This window comes from Ictalurus punctatus, chromosome 11 (assembly GCF_001660625.3).
Source record: "Ictalurus punctatus breed USDA103 chromosome 11, Coco_2.0, whole genome shotgun sequence".
Lineage (NCBI taxonomy): Eukaryota > Metazoa > Chordata > Actinopteri > Siluriformes > Ictaluridae > Ictalurus > Ictalurus punctatus.
In genome coordinates, this window is record NC_030426.2 from 5,349,563 (window position 1) to 5,373,295 (window position 23,733).

The 23,733-nt window shown below is 45.7% G+C and overlaps 1 protein-coding gene across 4 annotated transcripts in view; it reads right to left on the reverse strand.

Annotated features, from left to right (window-relative positions):
• Positions 1-23,733, reverse strand: part of cacna2d2a (calcium channel, voltage-dependent, alpha 2/delta subunit 2a) — a 337,274-nt gene that overhangs the window by 218,990 nt on the left and 94,551 nt on the right. For all 4 annotated transcript variants that reach the window (XM_053683490.1, XM_053683489.1, XM_017480023.3 and 1 more), the window contains one exon: positions 18,797-18,878. In XM_053683490.1, coding sequence (XP_053539465.1) covers positions 18,797-18,877 — 81 coding nt within the window. In that variant the 5' untranslated portion in view covers position 18,878. The remainder of the gene's footprint in view (positions 1-18,796; positions 18,879-23,733) is intronic.

Sequence of the window (23,733 nt, forward strand, 5' to 3'; positions counted from 1 at the left end):
CTGCACTAACCCAGTAAGACTCAGTACCGCTACACACTGCACTAACCCAGTAAGACTCAGTACCGCTACACGTACACTAACCCAGTAAGACTCAGTACCGCTACACGTTCACTAACCCAGTAAGACTCAGTACCGCTACACACTGCACTAACCCAGTAAGACTCAGTACCGCTACACACTGCACTAACCCAGTAAGACTCAGTACCGCTACACGTACACTAACCCAGTAAGACTCAGTACCGCTACACGTTCACTAACCCAGTAAGACTCAGTACCGCTACACACTGCACTAACCCAGTAAGACTCAGTACCGCTACACGTACACTAACCCAGTAAGACTCAGTACCGCTACACGTTCACTAACCCAGTAAGACTCAGTACCGCTACACACTGCACTAACCCAGTAAGACTCAGTACCGCTACACGTACACTAACCCGGTAAGACTCAGTACCACTACACACTGCACTAACCCAGTAAGACTCAGTACCACTACACACTGCACTAACCCAGTAAGACTCAGTACCGCTACACGTTCACTAACCCAGTAAGACTCAGTACCGCTACACGTTCACTAACCCAGTAAGACTCAGTACCGCTACACACTGCACTAACCCAGTAAGACTCAGTACCGCTACACGTTCACTAACCCAGTAAGACTCAGTACCGCTACACGTACACTAACCCGGTAAGACTCAGTACCACTACACACTGCACTAACCCAGTAAGACTCAGTACCGCTACACACTGCACTAACCCAGTAAGACTCAGTACCGCTACACGTTCACTAACCCAGTAAGACTCAGTACCGCTACACGTTCACTAACCCAGTAAGACTCAGTACCGCTACACGTTCACTAACCCAGTAAGACTCAGTACCGCTACACGTTCACTAACCCAGTAAGACTCAGTACCGCTACACACTGCACTAACCCAGTAAGACTCAGTACCGCTACACGTTCACTAACCCAGTAAGACTCAGTACCGCTACACACTGCACTAACCCAGTAAGACTCAGTACCGCTACACGTTCACTAACCCAGTAAGACTCAGTACCGCTACACGTACACTAACCCAGTAAGACTCAGTACCGCTACACGTACACTAACCCAGTAAGACTCAGTACCGCTACACGTACACTAACCCAGTAAGACTCAGTACCACTACACGTACACTAACCCAGTAAGACTCAGTACCGCTACACGTACACTAACCCAGTAAGACTCAGTACCGCTACACACTGCACTAACCCAGTAAGACTCAGTACCACTACACGTACACTAACCCAGTAAGACTCAGTACCGCTACACGTTCACTAACCCAGTAAGACTCAGTACCGCTACACGTTCACTAACCCAGTAAGACTCAGTACCGCTACACACTGCACTAACCCAGTAAGACTCAGTACCGCTACACGTTCACTAACCCAGTAAGACTCAGTACCGCTACACACTGCACTAACCCAGTAAGACTCAGTACCGCTACACGTACACTAACCCAGTAAGACTCAGTACCGCTACACGTTCACTAACCCAGTAAGACTCAGTACCACTACACACTGCACTAACCCAGTAAGACTCAGTACCGCTACACGTACACTAACCCAGTAAGACTCAGTACCGCTACACGTACACTAACCCAGTAAGACTCAGTACCGCTACACACTGCACTAACCCAGTAAGACTCAGTACCGCTACACGTTCACTAACCCAGTAAGACTCAGTACCGCTACACGTACACTAACCCAGTAAGACTCAGTACTGCTACACGTACACTAACCCAGTAAGACTCAGTACCACTACACACTGCACTAACCCAGTAAGACTCAGGACTGCTACACGTACACTAACCCAGTAAGACTCAGTACCGCTACACGTTCACTAACCCAGTAAGACTCAGTACTGCTACACGTACACTAACCCAGTAAGACTCAGTACCGCTACACGTACACTAACCCAGTAAGACTCAGTACCGCTACACGTACACTAACCCAGTAAGACTCAGTACCGCTACACACTGCACTAACCCAGTAAGACTCAGTACCGCTACACACTGCACTAACCCAGTAAGACTCAGTACCGCTACACACTGCACTAACCCAGTAAGACTCAGTACCGCTACACGTTCACTAACCCAGTAAGACTCAGTACTGCTACACGTACACTAACCCAGTAAGACTCAGTACCGCTACACGTACACTAACCCAGTAAGACTCAGTACCGCTACACGTACACTAACCCAGTAAGACTCAGTACTGCTACACGTACACTAACCCAGTAAGACTCAGTACCACTACACACTGCACTAACCCAGTAAGACTCAGTACCGCTACACACTGCACTAACCCAGTAAGACTCAGTACCGCTACACGTTCACTAACCCAGTAAGACTCAGTACCGCTACACGTTCACTAACCCAGTAAGACTCAGTACCGCTACACACTGCACTAACCCAGTAAGACTCAGTACCGCTACACACTGCACTAACCCAGTAAGACTCAGTACCGCTACACACTGCACTAACCCAGTAAGACTCAGTACCGCTACACACTGCACTAACCCAGTAAGACTCAGTACCGCTACACGTTCACTAACCCAGTAAGACTCAGTACCGCTACACACTGCACTAACCCAGTAAGACTCAGTACCGCTACACACTGCACTAACCCAGTAAGACTCAGTACCGCTACACGTTCACTAACCCAGTAAGACTCAGTACCGCTACACACTGCACTAACCCAGTAAGACTCAGTACCGCTACACACTGCACTAACCCAGTAAGACTCAGTACCGCTACACGTTCACTAACCCAGTAAGACTCAGTACCGCTACACACTGCACTAACCCAGTAAGACTCAGTACCGCTACACACTGCACTAACCCAGTAAGACTCAGTACCGCTACACGTTCACTAACCCAGTAAGACTCAGTACCGCTACACGTTCACTAACCCAGTAAGACTCAGTACCGCTACACGTACACTAACCCAGTAAGACTCAGTACTGCTACACGTACACTAACCCAGTAAGACTCAGTACCACTACACACTGCACTAACCCAGTAAGACTCAGTACTGCTACACGTACACTAACCCAGTAAGACTCAGTACCGCTACACGTACACTAACCCGGTAAGACTCAGTACCACTACACACTGCACTAACCCAGTAAGACTCAGTACCGCTACACACTGCACTAACCCAGTAAGACTCAGTACCGCTACACACTGCACTAACCCAGTAAGACTCAGTACCGCTACACACTGCACTAACCCAGTAAGACTCAGTACCGCTACACGTTCACTAACCCAGTAAGACTCAGTACCGCTACACGTTCACTAACCCAGTAAGACTCAGTACCGCTACACACTGCACTAACCCAGTAAGACTCAGTACCGCTACACACTGCACTAACCCAGTAAGACTCAGTACCGCTACACGTACACTAACCCAGTAAGACTCAGTACCACTACACACTGCACTAACCCAGTAAGACTCAGTACTGCTACACGTACACTAACCCAGTAAGACTCAGTACCGCTACACGTACACTAACCCGGTAAGACTCAGTACCACTACACACTGCACTAACCCAGTAAGACTCAGTACCGCTACACACTGCACTAACCCAGTAAGACTCAGTACCGCTACACACTGCACTAACCCAGTAAGACTCAGTACCGCTACACACTGCACTAACCCAGTAAGACTCAGTACCGCTACACACTGCACTAACCCAGTAAGACTCAGTACCGCTACACGTTCACTAACCCAGTAAGACTCAGTACCACTACACACTGCACTAACCCAGTAAGACTCAGTACCGCTACACGTTCACTAACCCAGTAAGACTCAGTACCGCTACACGTTCACTAACCCAGTAAGACTCAGTACCGCTACACGTTCACTAACCCAGTAAGACTCAGTACCGCTACACGTACACTAACCCAGTAAGACTCAGTACCGCTACACGTACACTAACCCAGTAAGACTCAGTACCGCTACACGTACACTAACCCAGTAAGACTCAGTACCGCTACACGTACACTAACCCAGTAAGACTCAGTACCGCTACACACTGCACTAACCCAGTAAGACTCAGTACCGCTACACGTTCACTAACCCAGTAAGACTCAGTACCGCTACACACGTCACTAACCCAGTAAGACTCAGTACCGCTACACACTGCACTAACCCAGTAAGACTCAGTACCGCTACACACTGCACTAACCCAGTAAGACTCAGTACCGCTACACGTACACTAACCCAGTAAGACTCAGTACCGCTACACACGTGCACTAACCCAGTAAGACTCAGTACCGCTACACACTGCACTAACCCAGTAAGACTCAGTACCGCTACACGTTCACTAACCCAGTAAGACTCAGTACCGCTACACGTTCACTAACCCAGTAAGACTCAGTACCGCTACACACTGCACTAACCCAGTAAGACTCAGTACCGCTACACACTGCACTAACCCAGTAAGACTCAGTACCGCTACACGTACACTAACCCAGTAAGACTCAGTACCGCTACACGTTCACTAACCCAGTAAGACTCAGTACCGCTACACGTACACTAACCCAGTAAGACTCAGTACCGCTACACGTACACTAACCCAGTAAGACTCAGTACCGCTACACGTTCACTAACCCAGTAAGACTCAGTACCGCTACACACTGCACTAACCCAGTAAGACTCAGTACCGCTACACACTGCACTAACCCAGTAAGACTCAGTACCGCTACACGTTCACTAACCCAGTAAGACTCAGTACCGCTACACGTTCACTAACCCAGTAAGACTCAGTACCGCTACACGTTCACTAACCCAGTAAGACTCAGTACCGCTACACACTGCACTAACCCAGTAAGACTCAGTACCGCTACACACTGCACTAACCCAGTAAGACTCAGTACCGCTACACGTACACTAACCCAGTAAGACTCAGCACCGCTACACGTTCACTAACCCAGTAAGACTCAGTACCGCTACACACTGCACTAACCCAGTAAGACTCAGTACCGCTACACGTACACTAACCCAGTAAGACTCAGTACCGCTACACGTTCACTAACCCAGTAAGACTCAGTACCGCTACACGTTCACTAACCCAGTAAGACTCAGTACCGCTACACGTACACTAACCCAGTAAGACTCAGTACCGCTACACGTACACTAACCCAGTAAGACTCAGTACCGCTACACACTGCACTAACCCAGTAAGACTCAGTACCGCTACACGTTCACTAACCCAGTAAGACTCAGTACCGCTACACACTGCACTAACCCAGTAAGACTCAGTACCGCTACACGTACACTAACCCAGTAAGACTCAGTACCGCTACACGTTCACTAACCCAGTAAGACTCAGTACCGCTACACGTACACTAACCCAGTAAGACTCAGTACCGCTACACGTACACTAACCCAGTAAGACTCAGTACCGCTACACACTGCACTAACCCAGTAAGACTCAGTACCGCTACACGTTCACTAACCCAGTAAGACTCAGTACCGCTACACGTACACTAACCCAGTAAGACTCAGTACCGCTACACGTTCACTAACCCAGTAAGACTCAGTACCGCTACACGTTCACTAACCCAGTAAGACTCAGTACCGCTACACGTTCACTAACCCAGTAAGACTCAGCACCGCTACACGTTCACTAACCCAGTAAGACTCAGTACCGCTACACACTGCACTAACCCAGTAAGACTCAGTACCGCTACACGTACACTAACCCAGTAAGACTCAGTACCGCTACACGTTCACTAACCCAGTAAGACTCAGTACCGCTACACGTACACTAACCCAGTAAGACTCAGTACCGCTACACGTACACTAACCCAGTAAGACTCAGTACCGCTACACGTTCACTAACCCAGTAAGACTCAGTACCGCTACACACTGCACTAACCCAGTAAGACTCAGTACCGCTACACACTGCACTAACCCAGTAAGACTCAGTACCGCTACACACTACACTAACCCAGTAAGACTCAGTACCGCTACACGTTCACTAACCCAGTAAGACTCAGTACCGCTACACGTACACTAACCCAGTAAGACTCAGTACCGCTACACACTGCACTAACCCAGTAAGACTCAGTACCGCTACACGTACACTAACCCAGTAAGACTCAGTACCGCTACACGTTCACTAACCCAGTAAGACTCAGTACCGCTACACACTGCACTAACCCAGTAAGACTCAGTACCGCTACACGTACACTAACCCAGTAAGACTCAGTACCGCTACACGTACACTAACCCAGTAAGACTCAGTACCGCTACACACTGCACTAACCCAGTAAGACTCAGTACCGCTACACGTACACTAACCCAGTAAGACTCAGTACCGCTACACACTGCACTAACCCAGTAAGACTCAGTACCGCTACACGTACACTAACCCAGTAAGACTCAGTACCGCTACACACTGCACTAACCCAGTAAGACTCAGTACCGCTACACACTGCACTTTACATAGCAGCATCAGTCATGTTATACTATGGAACTCATTTTCGCTGCTATACTTGTGCTTTTTTTAAAAAACAATGTATTTACTGTCCTGTGTATTTATTGTGTTGTCCTGTGTATTTATTGTGCTGCACTCGAATCACACGGTCATGTATTTGCCTTCATGTAGTCCTGCGTACTGTTCTGTGCTGCACCATGATCCTGAAGAAACATCATGTCGTTCCAATGTCTACAAGCTATATAGAGGAACGACAATATAAACCCACTTGACTTGATCTGAAACATTTCGGTCTTTTCTATTTGAGTGCACTCCCATCCACATCTTGTGGAAAAAATGACTCAGAGGGTGGTCTAATACATTACTAAGGCTATGTTCAAACAGCAGGCAGAAGTGGCCCAAATCCGATTTACTGACCAAATCCGCTTTATTTGTTAGGCTGTTCACGCTATGTTTTCAACGTGGCCTATATCTGACATTAATCTGAACAGATCACGCTCCACGCGGGGGTGCATGAACAAGGGGTCGCGTGATGCATTCAAGCTCGCCGTATAAAAAAGGGCACGTTATTCGGCCGCGGCCACATCCTCGGTCCGTGTCCTTGGTTTCTTTAAGTTTTGCTTTACTCTGAACTTTCCTGTGGCACTGTAGCCAGGTTCTCCTATTGCCATTTCTTTTGGGATCTCTTCAAACATGGAGCAGTTGCGATATGCGCCTTCTAATTCTGCTTGTACAGCAACATCACCCAGAGTGTATACAAGATCCGTTAGCTCACGATCCCGCCACTGAAACCCTCCTTCACTGTTATCCTTCCTTCCCAGAGGCAGGAAATCATGACGGATGTCGAGGTGGATCGACGTAAACGTCGCATGAATTCTGACCTGCTTGTTCATACAGAGGTCGCATTGAAACGTATCAGGTAGGGATTTCAGGACCACGTATGAAAATGCAGTTCACGCAGGCATGCAAGTAACAAATTTGTGTCACGTTTGAAGAAAGCGTGCCTTTTGCCTGCTGTGTGAAGACGCTTCATCAACCATCTGTATGTGTGTCACGTCTACGCTGGAATCTGCGTCCAACTACAGTACCCATAACACCGCGCGGCCTACCAACATGGCTCCAACAGGACTCTCACTGTGCGTTCGAGTCTTCCTGGGAGGGTCGTAATTATGACGCTCGGGTCACTTTGGCCGGCGCAAGCTGATGGTGTACCTTCTTTTAATTAACTACAAAAAAAAACAGCAAGGGGTTTTATTTAATTTATTGATTTTTTTAACTCTACTTCTAGAAAATTAACAAGAAAGAATGCCAATCAGGTGTGTTTTGCTTTTTTATATATATAAATGTTTTTAATTAATTTATGAAGCCACTCTACAATTTACCACCACATATCATATCACAATTGTACGCCATCTTATTTTGTGCAGGAAACTAGCTTGGTTTTATTGCAAATAAAAAAAAAAGCCCGACTATAACTTGCTGCAGATAGCAAACACGTAATGACTGCGATCGGCTTCTGAGACGAGTAAACATTCAATTCCAACAAATTTACCGTCAACTGCGGACGTCGCGTCCATCGATTCCTTCTTACTGACACGCCCCCGACTCTGAGCTCAAAGAAAATCCAGAGTTTCCCCTCTCGTAATTATGACTTTGTGGCAGCGTTCATGTCGTAAATACGATCTTTCTGACATGACTCGAGCGCACCATTGTTCCCGTCACACACGTCCAAACTCGCCTGATTACTAATCGTGCACACCTAGACTCAAATTCACTACCTTCTATTCAGTCAGAGTCCCTTCTGGGTTGCTCTTGGTTTTGGTTTCCTCGTCTTTGCTCTTTGCCGAGCCCAGTTTATGCTGGGCGTACATCGCCCGAGCTTGGCCTGTTCGCTGACCTTGTTTTTGTCTCACATTTTGGATTTGCCTGCAAGCTTGCTTAATTAACCTTTCGTTTACCTGTATCCGTGTCCTATATCTGCCGCCTGACAACTCTTTGGACCCCAATAAAAGCATGCACTAATAGCACTGATGATCGGTCAGAAGTAAGAGATCTGGTGTGTAAACATCATCTATTCATCATTAAAAGGTTAAATGATAGTTAAGTGTAGATGTAAATCAAGAGCAGGCTGGCAGGAACAATCTGAAGCATTTTAATGCTTTGCCATCAGTGCTATCGCATCCATTGCTGGTCACATGATTTTTTATGGCATCAAAACAGGAGGTAATATTTGCCACATCTCATTGACCACGTTCCCTTCTTATCGTTATAAAACCTCTCTCGGAAGCCCTATTCTTAATGACCTTTTTATGACGGTGCCTATTTATGCTATTATTTATATAATATTATATATATATATATATATATATATATATATATATATATATATATATATATATATTATATACACACATATATATATATATATATATAAAACATTGTGAACATGGTTCATGATTAGGACTTAGTCTGCATATTCATATAGTAGTTTTTAATTCCATAATCCATGCATCTTCTACACCGCTTTATCTTCTTCAGGGTCACGGGGAACCTGGAGCCTATCCCAGGGAGCATGGGGCACAAGGCGGGGTACACCCTGGACAGGGTGCCAATCCATCACAGGGCACAATCACATACACACTCACACACCCATTCATACACTACGGACACTTTGGACACGCCAATCAGTCTACCTTGCATGTGTTTGGACTGCTGGAGGAAACCGGAGTACCCGGAGGAAACCCCCGCAGCACGGGGAGAACATGCAAACTCCGCACACACAGAGCCACGGTGGGAATCGAACCCCCGACCCTGGAGGTGTGAGGCGAACGTGCTGACCACTAAGACACCGTGCGCAAACAAACAAAACAGCTATGTCCGGTGTACTGTGCTCAGCGTGAATAATACATAAGCAGCCGATAGGTCATAAGTTACAGAGAGCAGCTTTCTGCTGAGAAGCTCCCATCACTGCACTCTGATTTTCTGAGCTACATCTCCTTACAGTACGAGTATGAAAGATACTGTTCTCGAGTGTACAGTTCAGGTGAAAATATTATTCTGGTGACTGGATCAAATGCGTGTGAACGTGGACAGTCTTTCAAATAAGCATGAAAAATACTGTACAAACCTACTAACGTCCACTCGGCAAGATAATAAACCCAGCGCTGCAAATATGACATCAAGTGGAAATCCCTTGAATAGAATCACAAATGTCTCGAGTATTTCTTATTATAACGTTACAATAAATCAAATATACGATCATTAAAGTCACACTCACTGAGCACTTTATTAGGAACGCCTGCACATTCGTGCGATCGTCTCATCAGCCGATCGTGTGCTAGCAGCGCGACGTCTAAAATCCAAACGCGGATTTTAAGGCCGGCAGCTCCGGGTAACGTTCACATCGACCAACAGGAAGAGGGAGGAAATGTGATCTCGGTGATAAAATAAACACTAATCAAAAATAACATCTATAAACCTCCCAAGCTGCCAGATGCACAGATACCCGAGAGAGAACCCTAAGCAGAAATATAATCAACGAGTCAAAAAAACGAACAAGGTTGGCTATTTGCCAGACACATTCTGAAGGAACGCCTTAAAAGTTCTCGATGGCCGGTCCAAAACTATCCAGGCATTACGACAGGGGCAAATTGTGACAGAGATAATACAGCATAGTACCAAAAAAAACCCCCAAACAAACAAATCCTTACCGTCAAGCAGGGTGGAGTGATCATGCCTGAATTGGAGTGTTTTTCTAACTCTAGCCCAGAGCGATCTGACGTCACCGAGGGAAGAATTGTCCAGGAATGTTTGACGAAGGATATCGGGCCGTCGGTTTGAAAACTCAAGCATCCAAGTGAGTCTATTAAGAAAGGCTAGTGCTGGATCCGAGTCCATCTTTGTCGGGTTCGAGTCGAGACCACGTCCTTAACCGATCGAGTCCGCGTCCAAAGCGGGCCGAGTTGGATTCGAGTCCGTGTCCTTAACGGCCGAGTCGGGGTGGAGTCCAGAGAGCGATTCAATTCAAAAAAAAGATTTAAAACTGCAATTGTAATCTCAACACTGAGCCGTTAAAGTAATATCTTAACCTTCACAGACCAATGGCAACGTAAAAGTAACACAAAAAAAAAATACCACTATTACACCGTGCCTTTTAATATTTTTATTTCATGTCATCAGGACCTCAACTAGTTTCCTATCAAAATATGGTTTCAAAGGGAATAAAGGGCTATCGAGGTATATGTAGAACTTTCACAGAAATTGACTAAAGCAATTAAATCTAAATTGAAATAGACTTCACCGGATGACGTATACAGAGCTGAACGGGTCACGCTGAAATGCTGACCTGGGGATCTGGGAAGTTTTGAAAAGAAAAAAAGAAAGAAAAAAAAAAGAAGAAGAAAAAAGTAATTTAGTAAATTCCCTCCGGCAAGATGTCAGACACCGATAACTGGCCGTAGAAGCAAACTGTGAAGTGATGAGTTATTGCTGTTAAATGGAGTGTCACAAGTTAATACAAAGTTAAATGTCACGGTCTAATGAATTACGAGAGCAAATCTCTTTAATGTGTGAGAAGTCTTTATTTAGGCTCTTCACTCTGAATTAAGAGTTCAAGTTCATATTAATGTCTTTATACCGGAGCACGGCTGAACGCTCAAATCTGATTGGTCAGATGGTGGGCATTACTACTTGCATACAGTTTGCGATCAAAATGATTCAACCCCCACTGCACGTCAGGTTCACTGTCAAGATGTACAGACTTCCGTCTGTTTTGCGATGAACAAATCAAACAGCAGCGATTGGAATAGTTCAACACGACGAACGCTTCCAGTGGTTTCCCCAAATTCAACTGAAAATGATCATGACGTCTCCAGTCTCGAAATCATGAGCCTCCAGCTCAGTAATATTCTTGGGTTCGCGTGATGCAACTGCCTTCTTCAAATCCCACCAGAGATTCGAGGTATAGATTCAACATGTCGAAACATACAAATACAGGCACGCACTGAAGAAATGAATAAAGTCGCGTGGAGCAGGAACGCGCGCCGCCGCGCCGAGCAGGAACGCGCGCAGAGTAGAGACGAATACAGTCACACAGGGTAGAAATGAATACCTCATGTAGAGAGCACAATTTGCATATGCATTTGAGGAACCATTATAGATGGGTTGTTTTCAATATTTCTTATTTTACGTTGGCTTTAGGGCCTAAAGCTACTGTATAATAACACACACACACACACACACACACACTAAACACACTTTCTGGAAGATAAAAGATGCTTTAATTATCTTCGCTAAATGTGCATGCTTGAGGGGGAAATATTTATAAGAAAAAGTCTCATTTAACCTAACTGCTCAGTGCCACTTTGATCAGAATATCACTTCAGACCTAATCGTTATCATTCAAGTCTAAATGTATACGGTGACGGCTCCGTTCTGAACGGCACAGCGGCTGAACGATCCTAGTTCCTGTAGCGCTGAGCTCCGCCTTCTTTTTCACCCGGTGCTCTGTCTCTCCACTCCTACTCCTCACTTCCTCTCTCTTAGAACAACAGCTCTTCTGGCTTCAGTGAATAAAGCATATGCATCTGCTCTGTCTAATCTCCATCTCGTCTTCCCACACACACACACACACACACACACACACACACACACACACACGTGTACACACAAACACACACACAGAGAGCTGGAAAAATGGCCCTGTAAGTGTTCGCTGTTCTATTTATATCACTGCTGCAGATGTAGGTACAGTTTGTTAGATTGTGTGTGTGTGTGTGTGTGTTGGGGGGGCGGGGTCTGACGCGAAGAATGTTTATCTAACAGTACTGACAGAGAGAGGAATATCCCCTCCCCCTTGTTCTGCATCATTGTTAGATAAACAGTATTCCATCATGGCTACTGAACACACTCTCACCGACACACTGCACCGGCTTCAGCCACAGTGATATAATTTCACACATCTGGATACAAGCAAATCACACACACACACACACACACACACACACACACACACACTGAACGCTCGAATCGAATCAGAAGTCGGCCAGAAGGTGTGCACTGTGCTCATACGACAGCGCGGGTGGTTCTGGCTTCATATGCACCTATCCTTCAGGTTACACTGTTCTTGTTTGAATACATTATTGTTCTTATACGTAGTGACTGCTCGTACACAGGGACTTGTACGGTGGACTAAGACTAATAAACATACATTTTTTAAAAATATATAAATATATATAAGAAAAGTAATTCTTAAAACTGCCGATGTTTTATACTATACAAGTTTTGAGGCTTTTATACTCTTCCTTTTACCGAGCGCATAAAGTAAATTCTGCTCTATGTCAATCTTGTTTTACGTTACGGACGTGCGTGCGTTAAACACGTTTATTTGACGTGTACGGCGGTCGTAAGCACTGTAAGTCTCGGTTACGAGTTCCGTCGGGAACTCCGTCCCTCCCTCGACCCTCCCCCCCGATCTCCGCTGTGCGTTGTTTTCGAACAACGGCGCGGTCTGGCGTGTGCGATTCCTTACATAACGTTCATGACTAGCATTCTACAAGCGCGAGTCAAATGAAAACCTTATCGTCTCCATTTCATTCAGGGCGAGTGATCCGGCGGAAAACGAGGCTCCCGGATACATTCCAGCTTTGCTTGCGTATAGTGGTAAACGGTCTGCACTTAAATAGTGCTTTTTTTTTAACCACTGGTTTTCATTCACACACACACACACACCAGCGGTAGCAGAGCTGCCATGCCAGGCGCTAACTTGCCATCGGGAGCGACTTGGGGTTCGGCGTCTTACCCAAGGACACTTTGGCATGTGGAGTCACGCGGGCCGGGAATCCAACCGCCGACCCTACGATGAGCGTACACCCCGCTCTACCACCTGATCCACATCCGCTCATTAACATTACCATGCTGCTAACATGATAATCACAACGTACTTCATCTCAAAAGACATTCCACTTCCCATTTCCACTACATGTTCCTTTACCTCCATAAACGTGCAGTTATTCATCACAGTTAAAGCGAGCTCTTCAGTAACTGCGGTGAAATTAATAGCTACGGTATGCAGTTACAAGAAGGAAGAACGGCACTGTACGTCTGGTCCTCCTGAAGCGTCCTCGGAGGTTACGTTTTAAAGCGCTTATTTGCTCTTTCTTCTTTAGATAATTTAATTGGGATTCTGCTCGGCCTGGCTGCCATTCTCGGAGCAACAGAAGCATGAAGCGAGTTCGCAGATATGCCACACGCCATGCAGCCGCGCTTTCCTTTCCTTTCTATTTTAGTTTCACAGAAGTTACTTAGGGAGGAAAAATAACACACTTTCAATTATTTTCAAACCTGAACTTTTTAAGGGAAAGGGGAAAATATTGGAATAAACTGGCCATGAAGAAAGAGAGGAAGTGGAGGGAGAGCATCTTGTTAGCGGCCCGCTGTAGCCCTGGGAAGATTTCTATCAGATGCACGTACGGGGAGAGGCATCCAGTTAGAAAATGACTTTTTCTGCACATGCTGGGCCATTTAGCACACCCTGTGATGACTCCTGTTTGGGCTGGAGATAAATGCGCGCACTCTCGCTCTCTCTCTCTCTCTCACACACACACCTCCCCATACAACTATTTCATGTGCAAACGTACTAGCTCTATTCTGCCTGTCCCATCTGTCTACCTGCTCTTTTTCTCCCCCTCCCCAAAGCTATGCAAACACAAAAAGACACAAACACAGCTAAACAGGGAAATTGCTTCATTAACCGGGAGACGTATTCGCTTCCCATATCATTTCTTGCCAGCTATGTGCACAAGCTGAGAATAGAAGACCAAAAAGAAAAAAACCCCGCATGCTGCAGAGATGAATAGAGTGGTGAAGATTAGAAAAACAAGCCTTACTTGCGTTATCATTCGTCTTATTACTTTTAGATCCGTGAATAAAGGAGCGGATAATCGAGTAATCGCTAGAATTGTTGACACCTGTCAGAGAAAAAGTTCAAAAATGTCCGTGTATAATGAACGAAACATGCAATTATTGATACTTAGCTGCTTCTTTTTTTTTTTGCTGGGATGCTTTACAGTTTTATTTGAGTCCAATATTTTCCTCATACACACTGTATATAACTAACAGGTGTATGTACATGTGATGTACGACGATACAAGTCCCAACAACTTGACCAGTCCAGTCCGCCTTGCTCTTCTTGTGATTTGTGCGCCGGAAATATCTTCAAACACGAAGCACGCGATTGAAGGGAAAAAAAAAAAAAACGTTCTAAAATGTCCCCCCGCCCAGACATTCGACCTTGCTGTGACCTTGACCCCGTTCGGATCAATTTCAAAATCTAACATCCGACCATGCGTTCTTGACGGGATGGCTGGGCTGATGGCGAAAATCGTAGCGTTTTGAAAATCCCTCTCGCGGTTCCTCGTCACGACGGTGCCGTTAACTTCTTCGCATGACGGACGGGACGGAAGCTATATTTCCATTTGAACCTGTGGTTTTGACCCTGTGTGGATCAAATCGAAAAATCCATCCGTTTTCTCCAGCGCTTATCCTACACAGGGTCCCGAGGAACCTGGAGCTTGTCCCGGCCTATGAAATGATCGCTTCATATAAACCCGCTCTTGAGATACCGTGCTAACAAGGAGCGCGGCCGGAACGTGTCACGTGACGCTGATGGAGACGAACGCGGACCGACGACGAGATGACGCGGGACGGGCGAAAGACGGAACGAGATCGGGTGAGGTGAGTAGGCATGAGTGTGCCGGCTAACGTGCGGGTCCTTCACCGTGCAGCTGAAAATGCTAGTGCGCGGGTTTACGTTACGGCGAACGTGATGAGAACGTGAAGCGCCATCTTGTGCAAGACGGCACTATCTAGTGCGGTATCCCTTCTTGTCCAGAGCGGAGCAGAGAACGGCAAGGATTTCTTGCCATTCAATCAACTCGGTTTGTTGAGAAGCAGCACTGGCCCATGGGCAGATCCTCCTTTGAGAATTCGGTGACATTTCTGACAAGAAATGGATTTGCAATGCATGGTAGGACTTTACCCAGGATGAAGTCTTCAAAGTGAGTTTTGAATAAGCATGATCCAGATGGTGGCTTTCATCTTTGTGTGTGTGTGTGTGTGTGTGTGTGTGTGTGTGTGTGTGTGAGAGAGAGAGGTTGGGGAGGGGAGTTTCTTCTTCGGAAAAAAGTTGTGGGAAGTAGAGCAGGCCGTCGTGTTTATTCTGAATATATCCGACATCCTTTGGAAACAATGGCACGGATTCACATGCTGAGGTGTTTCTGAGGAGCTGTTTGACGTTGAAGTCACTGGGGTGACCTCGTATATCGGAAACTTCGGTTTTCTTTTCACTGTATAGCAAATCCAAGCGTCATTTAGCTTCTGCACTCCCCGTCATTATTGTGAAAGAGCAAGTGATTAAGCTGCTCTGGCCACAGGCACGGGTGCACAGCAAGCATTACCGAAGCTAGAACATGTCGACCAGTCTGACTGCTGTTGCCTTGACTTCCGAGTACTCTCTCCATGGCCGGTGGGAAGCGGTGCTAGGCGATCGAGTCTGCTACACTACATGCGTGAGATCTTGAATTCGAATTCTCTTTAGCACTTAAGAGACGCGTTGTCTCTTCGTGACAGCCCGTTAGTGTTGGATGGACATTTATGGATAGAAAAGTGGATATTTATCAGCCGTAAAACCATTTACTTCATCAGAAAAAGCCAACACTGAAAATTAGCCAGATATTTCCCATGCTGTCTGGTGCACACACATACACACTGTGGAAAGCCTTTCCGCCACTTTTCTCCCCAATTTAGTCACCTGTGACCTCCCATCCACCAGCCAGCTCTCCGCTATCATATAACAGCTACCACACACGGCATATACTACACATGGCGGCGTAACGCACTCGGACGAGCGCGCTATCTGCTCCCTTCCACATATACAACCTCACAGACGCACACGACTGGCGAGTGTCTTTAGTACGACACCCCACCCTCCAAGAGAGCATGGACGATTTTGCTTTGTTGGTTCCGGACCCAGATGGTTGTGGGATTTTGGGGGCTTTCACACTGGCAGTTTAGTTTGAAACAGAGTAGCCTTTGCATGAAAAATCGGTAATGTGAACGCGGTCTTGCGAGCCAGGAAGCGCACTACGGTAACAAACCCGTGACATCCTGTAGGGGGTGGTCCGAGTTCGGGTGCACTGGAACGGAGCCGCGATTCCCGTGAACGTGAACGCGGCTGGTACTCGGGTCCGCACTCGTTCAGAAAGTTTTAGTCAATGATGACATCATTAGTTTCCAAAACACACGAGGTGAAATGAGTGGGCAGGGGAAAGTTGTGGGACACAGAAGAGGTCCACTGCTGCGCATAATATCTGCTGCACGTAAGAGCACCGAAATAATTTTGTTTTCCCTTTTAGTTCTTTGGTCTGCTTAGTGGTGAGCACGTTCGCCTCGCACCTCCGGGGTCGGGGGTTCGATTCCCGTCTCCGCCCTGTGTGTGCGGTGTTCTGCACGTTCTCCCCGTGCTGCGGGGGTTTCCTCCGGGTACTCCGGTTTCCTCCCCCGGTCCAAAGACACGCGTAGTCGGCTGATTTGATCATTTCCAAACCGCCCGTAGTGTGCGAGTGTGTGTTCGACTGTGCCCTGCGATGGGTTAGCAGGGCACAATCGGTGGGTTATGGGTTATCAGGGCACACCAGAGTGTCCCGTCCCTCGAGTCCCCTGGGATAGGCTCCAGGCTCTCCGCGACCCTGTGTAGGATAAGCGGTACAGAAAATGGATGGACGGATGGATGGATTCCTGTTGAATGAAACCAAACCGACCTTCACATCACATGGTCAGAAAGAAATGATTTTTAAAGCATAACATATGACTATTTCCCGTTTAGCAAAATCACTCGAACGTGAAAACAAACGCCGCGTCAACACGACATATTTTCAACGTCAGTCTCTTTCAATCTACCAGGCGGCGTCAAAGCGACGCGTTTAATTTCGCTAACCACACATTATTTGTTTATAATAAAATACTTAGAAGCACAAATGCAGACGTATATCTGGTATCTTGTGGATATAGACCGAGTTTTTATATCGAGTGCCGTGTGATTATATAACGTGGAGAGGAGATTCAGTGCGGTCCACAGAGTGTGGACTACATAGTCATGACACTGTGCAAAACATTCAGGGCTTACGCTGTAAAAAGCTGCAGCCTGAATGACGCCACTGACTCGGTTTCTACCTCCTACTTCCTTCAATTTTGTTGTTCGAACTGGGCTTTTGTGTTGTCACGGTGACAAACGTCTTGTGCTTTTCTCAGTGGGAACAAACGCATACACCTATTTTCCTTTGCACCGAGAGATTCTGAACAAACTATTTTACTTCCTGAATGCACTATTTATTTATTTATATTTTTTTTTTAAAGTTTAGCTTCTATGTGCGAAGACGTCGTTGTCATAGCGATGGCGCTACAGCATCTACGACTGGATCGGCTAGGGATGGAAACGAGCCGAGCGCTTTTGAAGATGAATAAGTAGCGTGGAAGGAGTTTCTTCTCGGAGGCTTGAATAATACACCTCTAGATCACACGTACACAGAATCTGTTGTTGGTCTCAATATTCGTTTAGGTCCAGGTCGTTATTATGTGCTGCTGTTACAAGAGGCTAGTTTACGTAGGACTTTAAACCCGAATCGTCATGGACAGTCATACCGCTAAATAAAAAAAAATAAACAAACAAACAGATCAGATTAATCTAATATGCATTTTATAGAGCTAACCATGACAATCCCGGTCATAACGCCCCTGAGAAAAACTCTCATCTTAGTCTGGTGTCATTTCTACACCCCGCAAACTGTTAGCAATTAACGCTGCTGCTGCAAAAGCAAATGCTAAAGACCTCTGAAGACTGTGAGCTCTCTCTCACACACACACGCACAAACTGTGGTGCCAAACCATATGCCGAGTATCAGGCTCCCATACTGAGGGACGCAAAAGAGATGCAGTGTGAGTGTGTGCGAGGAAGAACGTTAGCGAGTTGTGTAGACAGAAGCGACAGTCTCAGGAGGCAGGCAATGACTAATAATGACTGTCACCGTCATTCAGAAACACAGAGAGCACCAATCAATTAACACAGCCAGCGGATCATACTGTACAGCGAGGAAATTTCTGGCCCAAATCAAAAAGCCAGAATTTATTTATTTAGTTCTAATTTATTTATGCTTTTGAAGGAAACCTAATATAAAAAAAATAAACTATTATTCTCATGGTACTTAGAATAAAATGCAAATCCATTAGCACAAGTGTAACAGCCAAGCAGTAAGACTTACTGCTTTCATCTGGTGGACTCCTGTGACCTGTGGTAGAACTTTATCCAGTTCCTTCTCTATACGGCTCGCCCAGTGCATCATCCTGAGAGAGAGAGAGAGAGAGAGAGAGAGAGAGAGAGAGAGATTTAACAGTTGAACTTGTATAGAACCTTCATACATCCCTGAATGCCTGAACTCATTTAGCGCTTCTCCCACGGTAGCTTAGTGGTTAAGAGGTTTGCCTCGCACATCTGAGGTTGGGGGTTCGAATGCTGCATGTTCTCCCGGGGTTTCCTCCGGGTACTCCAGTTTCCTCCCCCAGTCCTAAGACATGCGTTGTACATACACGCTGGGTATCAAGATATATAATTTAGCTGACAAACAGTAGTAAAATAAACAAAAAAGGGTTCAACCGAGTTTGACAATACTTTTCTTTAATGCCCACAGAAACAAAGAAGATTCAAAATCAACGGCATCCATTCATCCCATCCATCTTCTATACCGCTTATCTTTTTCAGGGTCACGGGGAACCTGGAGTCTATCCCAGGGAGCATCGGGCACAAGGCGGGGTACACCCTGGACAGGGGGCCAGTCGGCATCCATTCAATGCCATTTAAATTGTAATTAATAAAAACGTTTTACATCACCGTATCAACGATATCTCAGTAAAGTATACTGCGTAAACATTTATCACGATATCGATATTATATCGATATATCGCCCAGCCCTACTGCCTTCTCCATATTCTGTGTGTGAAATGTAAAAAGAGTGAGGCAGCCATCGCTATTAAACATTCATCAGACATCAATCACCGATTTTAAAGAAAAACACCTAAAAACACTTTTTCACCTTACTTTTACTGCCACATTATTTGTACTCGACTGATATTATTTTAATTATTGGACATTTTTTTTTTTAATATATACATTTTATATTAGATTTTTTAAAAATGTTTTATATTGTTATTGTTTTCTTCTTTCTGTAAAGGCTATTATATCTTTCTGCACTATTATTTGCCAAGATATAATGCCTATTTATAATACTTTATACTAATTAATATTATTTTACGGTTTTATTTTTGACTATATTATGTTTCTTTATTAGTTTTTTTTAAAATCATAAATATGAAAAGCTATCCTGTTCGTGTTTTTATGAGATTTCCCCTCGTGCTGAGCACCGGGGCGAGCAGCACTCTAACAGCCTGTAGCGCGACAGCACGCACTTCCGGGATGTCATACTTTGTTTACTTTTTGACAAAAGTAAAACGTGTTTTATGTTTTAAGTCACGTCTCCGCCCCTGTCTTGCTATTGGTCGTCTCCCACATGTCATCATTATTCAAAGCTGTTTATGTTTCACCTTACTTTTCGTTGTATATTTAAACCCCCGTGTGTCTTTGGTCAGGGCGAAATATCGGTTGTGTGTTTTGCCGCCAGTGCGTTACCAAGCCTCTGTACTCGTTTCTGGTTCTTTGATCTTGTTCCCAGTTGCTCGGTTTTCGTGTTCTGCCTTTGCCCTGTCTACCCTGTTTGCTGATTGCCTTATTCACGCCTGTTTTTGACCACGATTTTGTCTTCACGATTTTGTTTTGGATTTGTCTGCCTGGGTCTTTAAATAAAAGCTTTAACTGCGATTGCATCCATCTCAACCCTGAGAGCTCCAGGTCAATGTGGCGACCACATCTCCAGAGCTCCAGGCTGAGACCCGCAAAGTGGTCTCCCCTGCCAAGCTCCAGCCGGAGGTCAACATGGCAAAGTAATCTCCTGAGCCCCAGTGTGAGACCGATGAAGTGTCTCTCCAGCCATATTCCTACTAGCGGTCGACGAGGCAATCGCCCACACCAAAATTCCTGCTTGAGGTCGACGGGATGGCCTCCCAAGCCATGTTCCTGCCAGAGGCTGGAGCTCCAGCCTGAGACCAACAAGGTGGTCTCCCCTGCAGTGCTTCAGCTGGAGTTCAACGTGGTGACCACATCTCCAGAGCTCCAGCCTGAGACCCACGAAGTGGTCTCCCCTGCGGAGTTCCAGCCCCTCATCTCCAGAGAAACTCGCGAGGTGATCTCCCCTGCCAACCTCCAGCCGGCGGTCAACATGGTGACCAGAGCTCCAGCCTGAGACCTACGAGGTGGTCTCAGCCGGAGGTTAACGTGACAACCTCATCTCCTGAGCCCCAGTGTGAGACAGATGAAGTGGTCTCTCCAGCCACATTCCTGCTAGAGGTCGACGAGGTGACCTCCCATGCCAAGTTCCTGGCCGAGTTCGATTGGACAGCCTTCCAAGCCATGTTTCTGCCAGAGGCAGACAGGTCGGCCTCCCAAGCCATGTACCTGCCACAGGCCGACAGGACGGCCTCCCAAGCCATGTACCTGCCACAGGCCGACGGGACGGCCTCCCAAGCCATGTACCTGCCAGAGGCTGACGGGACGGCCTCCCAAGCCATGTACCTGCCACAGGCCGACGGGACGGCCTCCCAAGCCATGTACCTGCCACAGGCCGATCGCACGGTCTCCCGTGCCATGTTCCTGTCTGAGCTCAACGCCACGGCCTACCAAGTTCTGCTTACGGCAGAGGCCGACGAGATAGCCTTCCAAGTCAAGCTCCTATCTGAAGCCGATGGCACAGCCTCCCAAGACCAGCTCACACCTGAAGCTGACGTCACGACCTCCCAAAATGGCAAAATATTAAGCTTTTAAATGGTCTTAACAACAAATCATTGTTCGGGAAATTAGCAAGAATTAAACAAATGCACTCCTCAGAGCTCCTGTGCCAGCGTTTGATCAAAGGGAAAAGCTATCCCATACTAACTTACTTTATCTCGTTGTTGAGTTCTCACTCATTTCCTGACCAATGAACTGTTGTTGAAACCAATAAAAGCTTAATATTTTTGGGCTTGACCCATTCTTTTTTACCGAGGAGTTTAATATTAAAAAATGTTTCAACAGTCAGGATTTCGTAAACTGTAATCATTTCCGAGTAGCACTAAATTTCCCACCAACCTCAGTTGGCTGTGGCAGCCTTAAACGTAATCGATTACTTGGCAGCTGAGCGCCACATTGCGGTATCAGATCTCACCAGTGATTACTGTTGGAATAACAGCATGTAGAGACTGTGCAGCTCATATTACTGCTGGGAATGAGTATGCCTGCCTCGTTTTATACGCTGTTAGTAGCCTTCATGCAAACCCACCATTAAGGAATCGGCCCTTCTTCTTAGAAGAGGTCAGTCTTTTTTTTTATTTTTTCAGCTAATCACAACCACGTAGGACGCGATTAAACGCAGGGCAGATATTCAACCCGGGATCGTTAGATGAAATTAGCGGTCATTTTAAATGTTCTGTGTTGGGCTTTCTAATTATTTATTAATTATTATTGGTATGAAGTGATTTGACACTTTGCTTTTGTCCTGCTTCTCATCTTTTTAGGTCGAAATCTTCACTCTTTTTTGTTCTTTCTAGCTCAAACCAATTTTTATCATTTTAGCCTAAATGGTTCGGTGGCGTTCCTAATAAATGCGGTTAACTAATGTTAAACACACAGTCAGCTTTTCTACTGTTAGCCAAGTCAAACCTACACTGATTTTATCTCACGTCAATGGACTCGAAACATTCTCCGTTCACCCTGACTGAAAGCAAGGAGGAGTCAAGAGCGTTCATGCCGTGTCATAATTACGAGTTTCCAAATGTAAAAAGCGTTCACGTCCTCGTAGAACTCGTAATTACAACTCGCAAAGTAGGAATTTTCCTAGTTTTCCTATTTTTTCCCTAGCAAAGAGACAATCAAAATGGCGGCGACTTCAGCAGTAAAATGTAGTTACAGTCATGTGAAAAAATAAGTACACCCCATGGAATTTGTTGGCTTTTTTGACATACTTTGTTTATAAGTAAACATTGCACCCACTTTGAAACAGTGCCTATTAATAAAGGTTTTGCGTGAGATAATGATATTAATCGACTCTACACAATATTACATTGTCATGACATCCAGTGATATATAATGTTTAAAACTCGCTGCCATTAACGCAGGCATTGTTGATATGTTGTTGTTTGTTTAGGTGTGCAACAACACATTAACGACGCCTGCGTTATTAATAAACAATGTTATTGTTACCCGTGTTCTTCGAAATTTAACAATAGCATAAAAAATGTGATTTAATGTTGTAATTATGAGCAGGAATTTGTGCAGGATTTCAGAGTTTTTTGTGATTGTTGCAGCCAAAAATGCTTGATTTTGCTACAGGTTGTCTTTTTTTTTTTTTTTCTTCAAATGTCGCCATGCTATTCGCCGAGCAGAAAACGGCGTGAATTGGCGAAACTGCGATTGCACAAAATAGTTTTGCGCACTCTTTCACAGTGATGTTTGTTGGTAAATGAGACCTTTTAGCTGTACTCGTGTTTGACGCACGTGAATTGAAGAGGGCTTTGGCTGAATGCGTGTGGTGATGACATCACTTGACATGTCTTGGCCCAAATCTCTGGAAAATCTGTGTTTGTTCTGAAAAATTTCAAGCTCCTGCGAACATCGCGGCGTTTGCCTTATTTCGCGTGAACTGCTCCAATCACAAAATCGCTAAACTCTGGAGGGACTGAATGATGTAGTTTGCCGATCTCAACACGTGCATCTCAAGAAGAGACACGCATAATTCCGAGTCCGGGGATGTGAACGGCACCGAGTAGTACGTCCGGGTCGTCATGTAGTAATTACGGCAATTCAGGCATGGTCACAAGCCAAAGCGCATGTGAAATGAAGGGGAGTGGGCGGGGCTTCCAGGTTACGTCAGTTAACGGCTACGTGTTTTAAACCTTACATAATAAATTTGGACTAAATATCGCTGGATGTCACGGTAATGTAATATTGTGGAGGTTCGATAATATAATTATATCACGCAAAACTTGGACACTGATCTTACGTTTACATTACATTACACAAACTACTGAAATTCTTCGGTATTCTTAGGGATTCTAC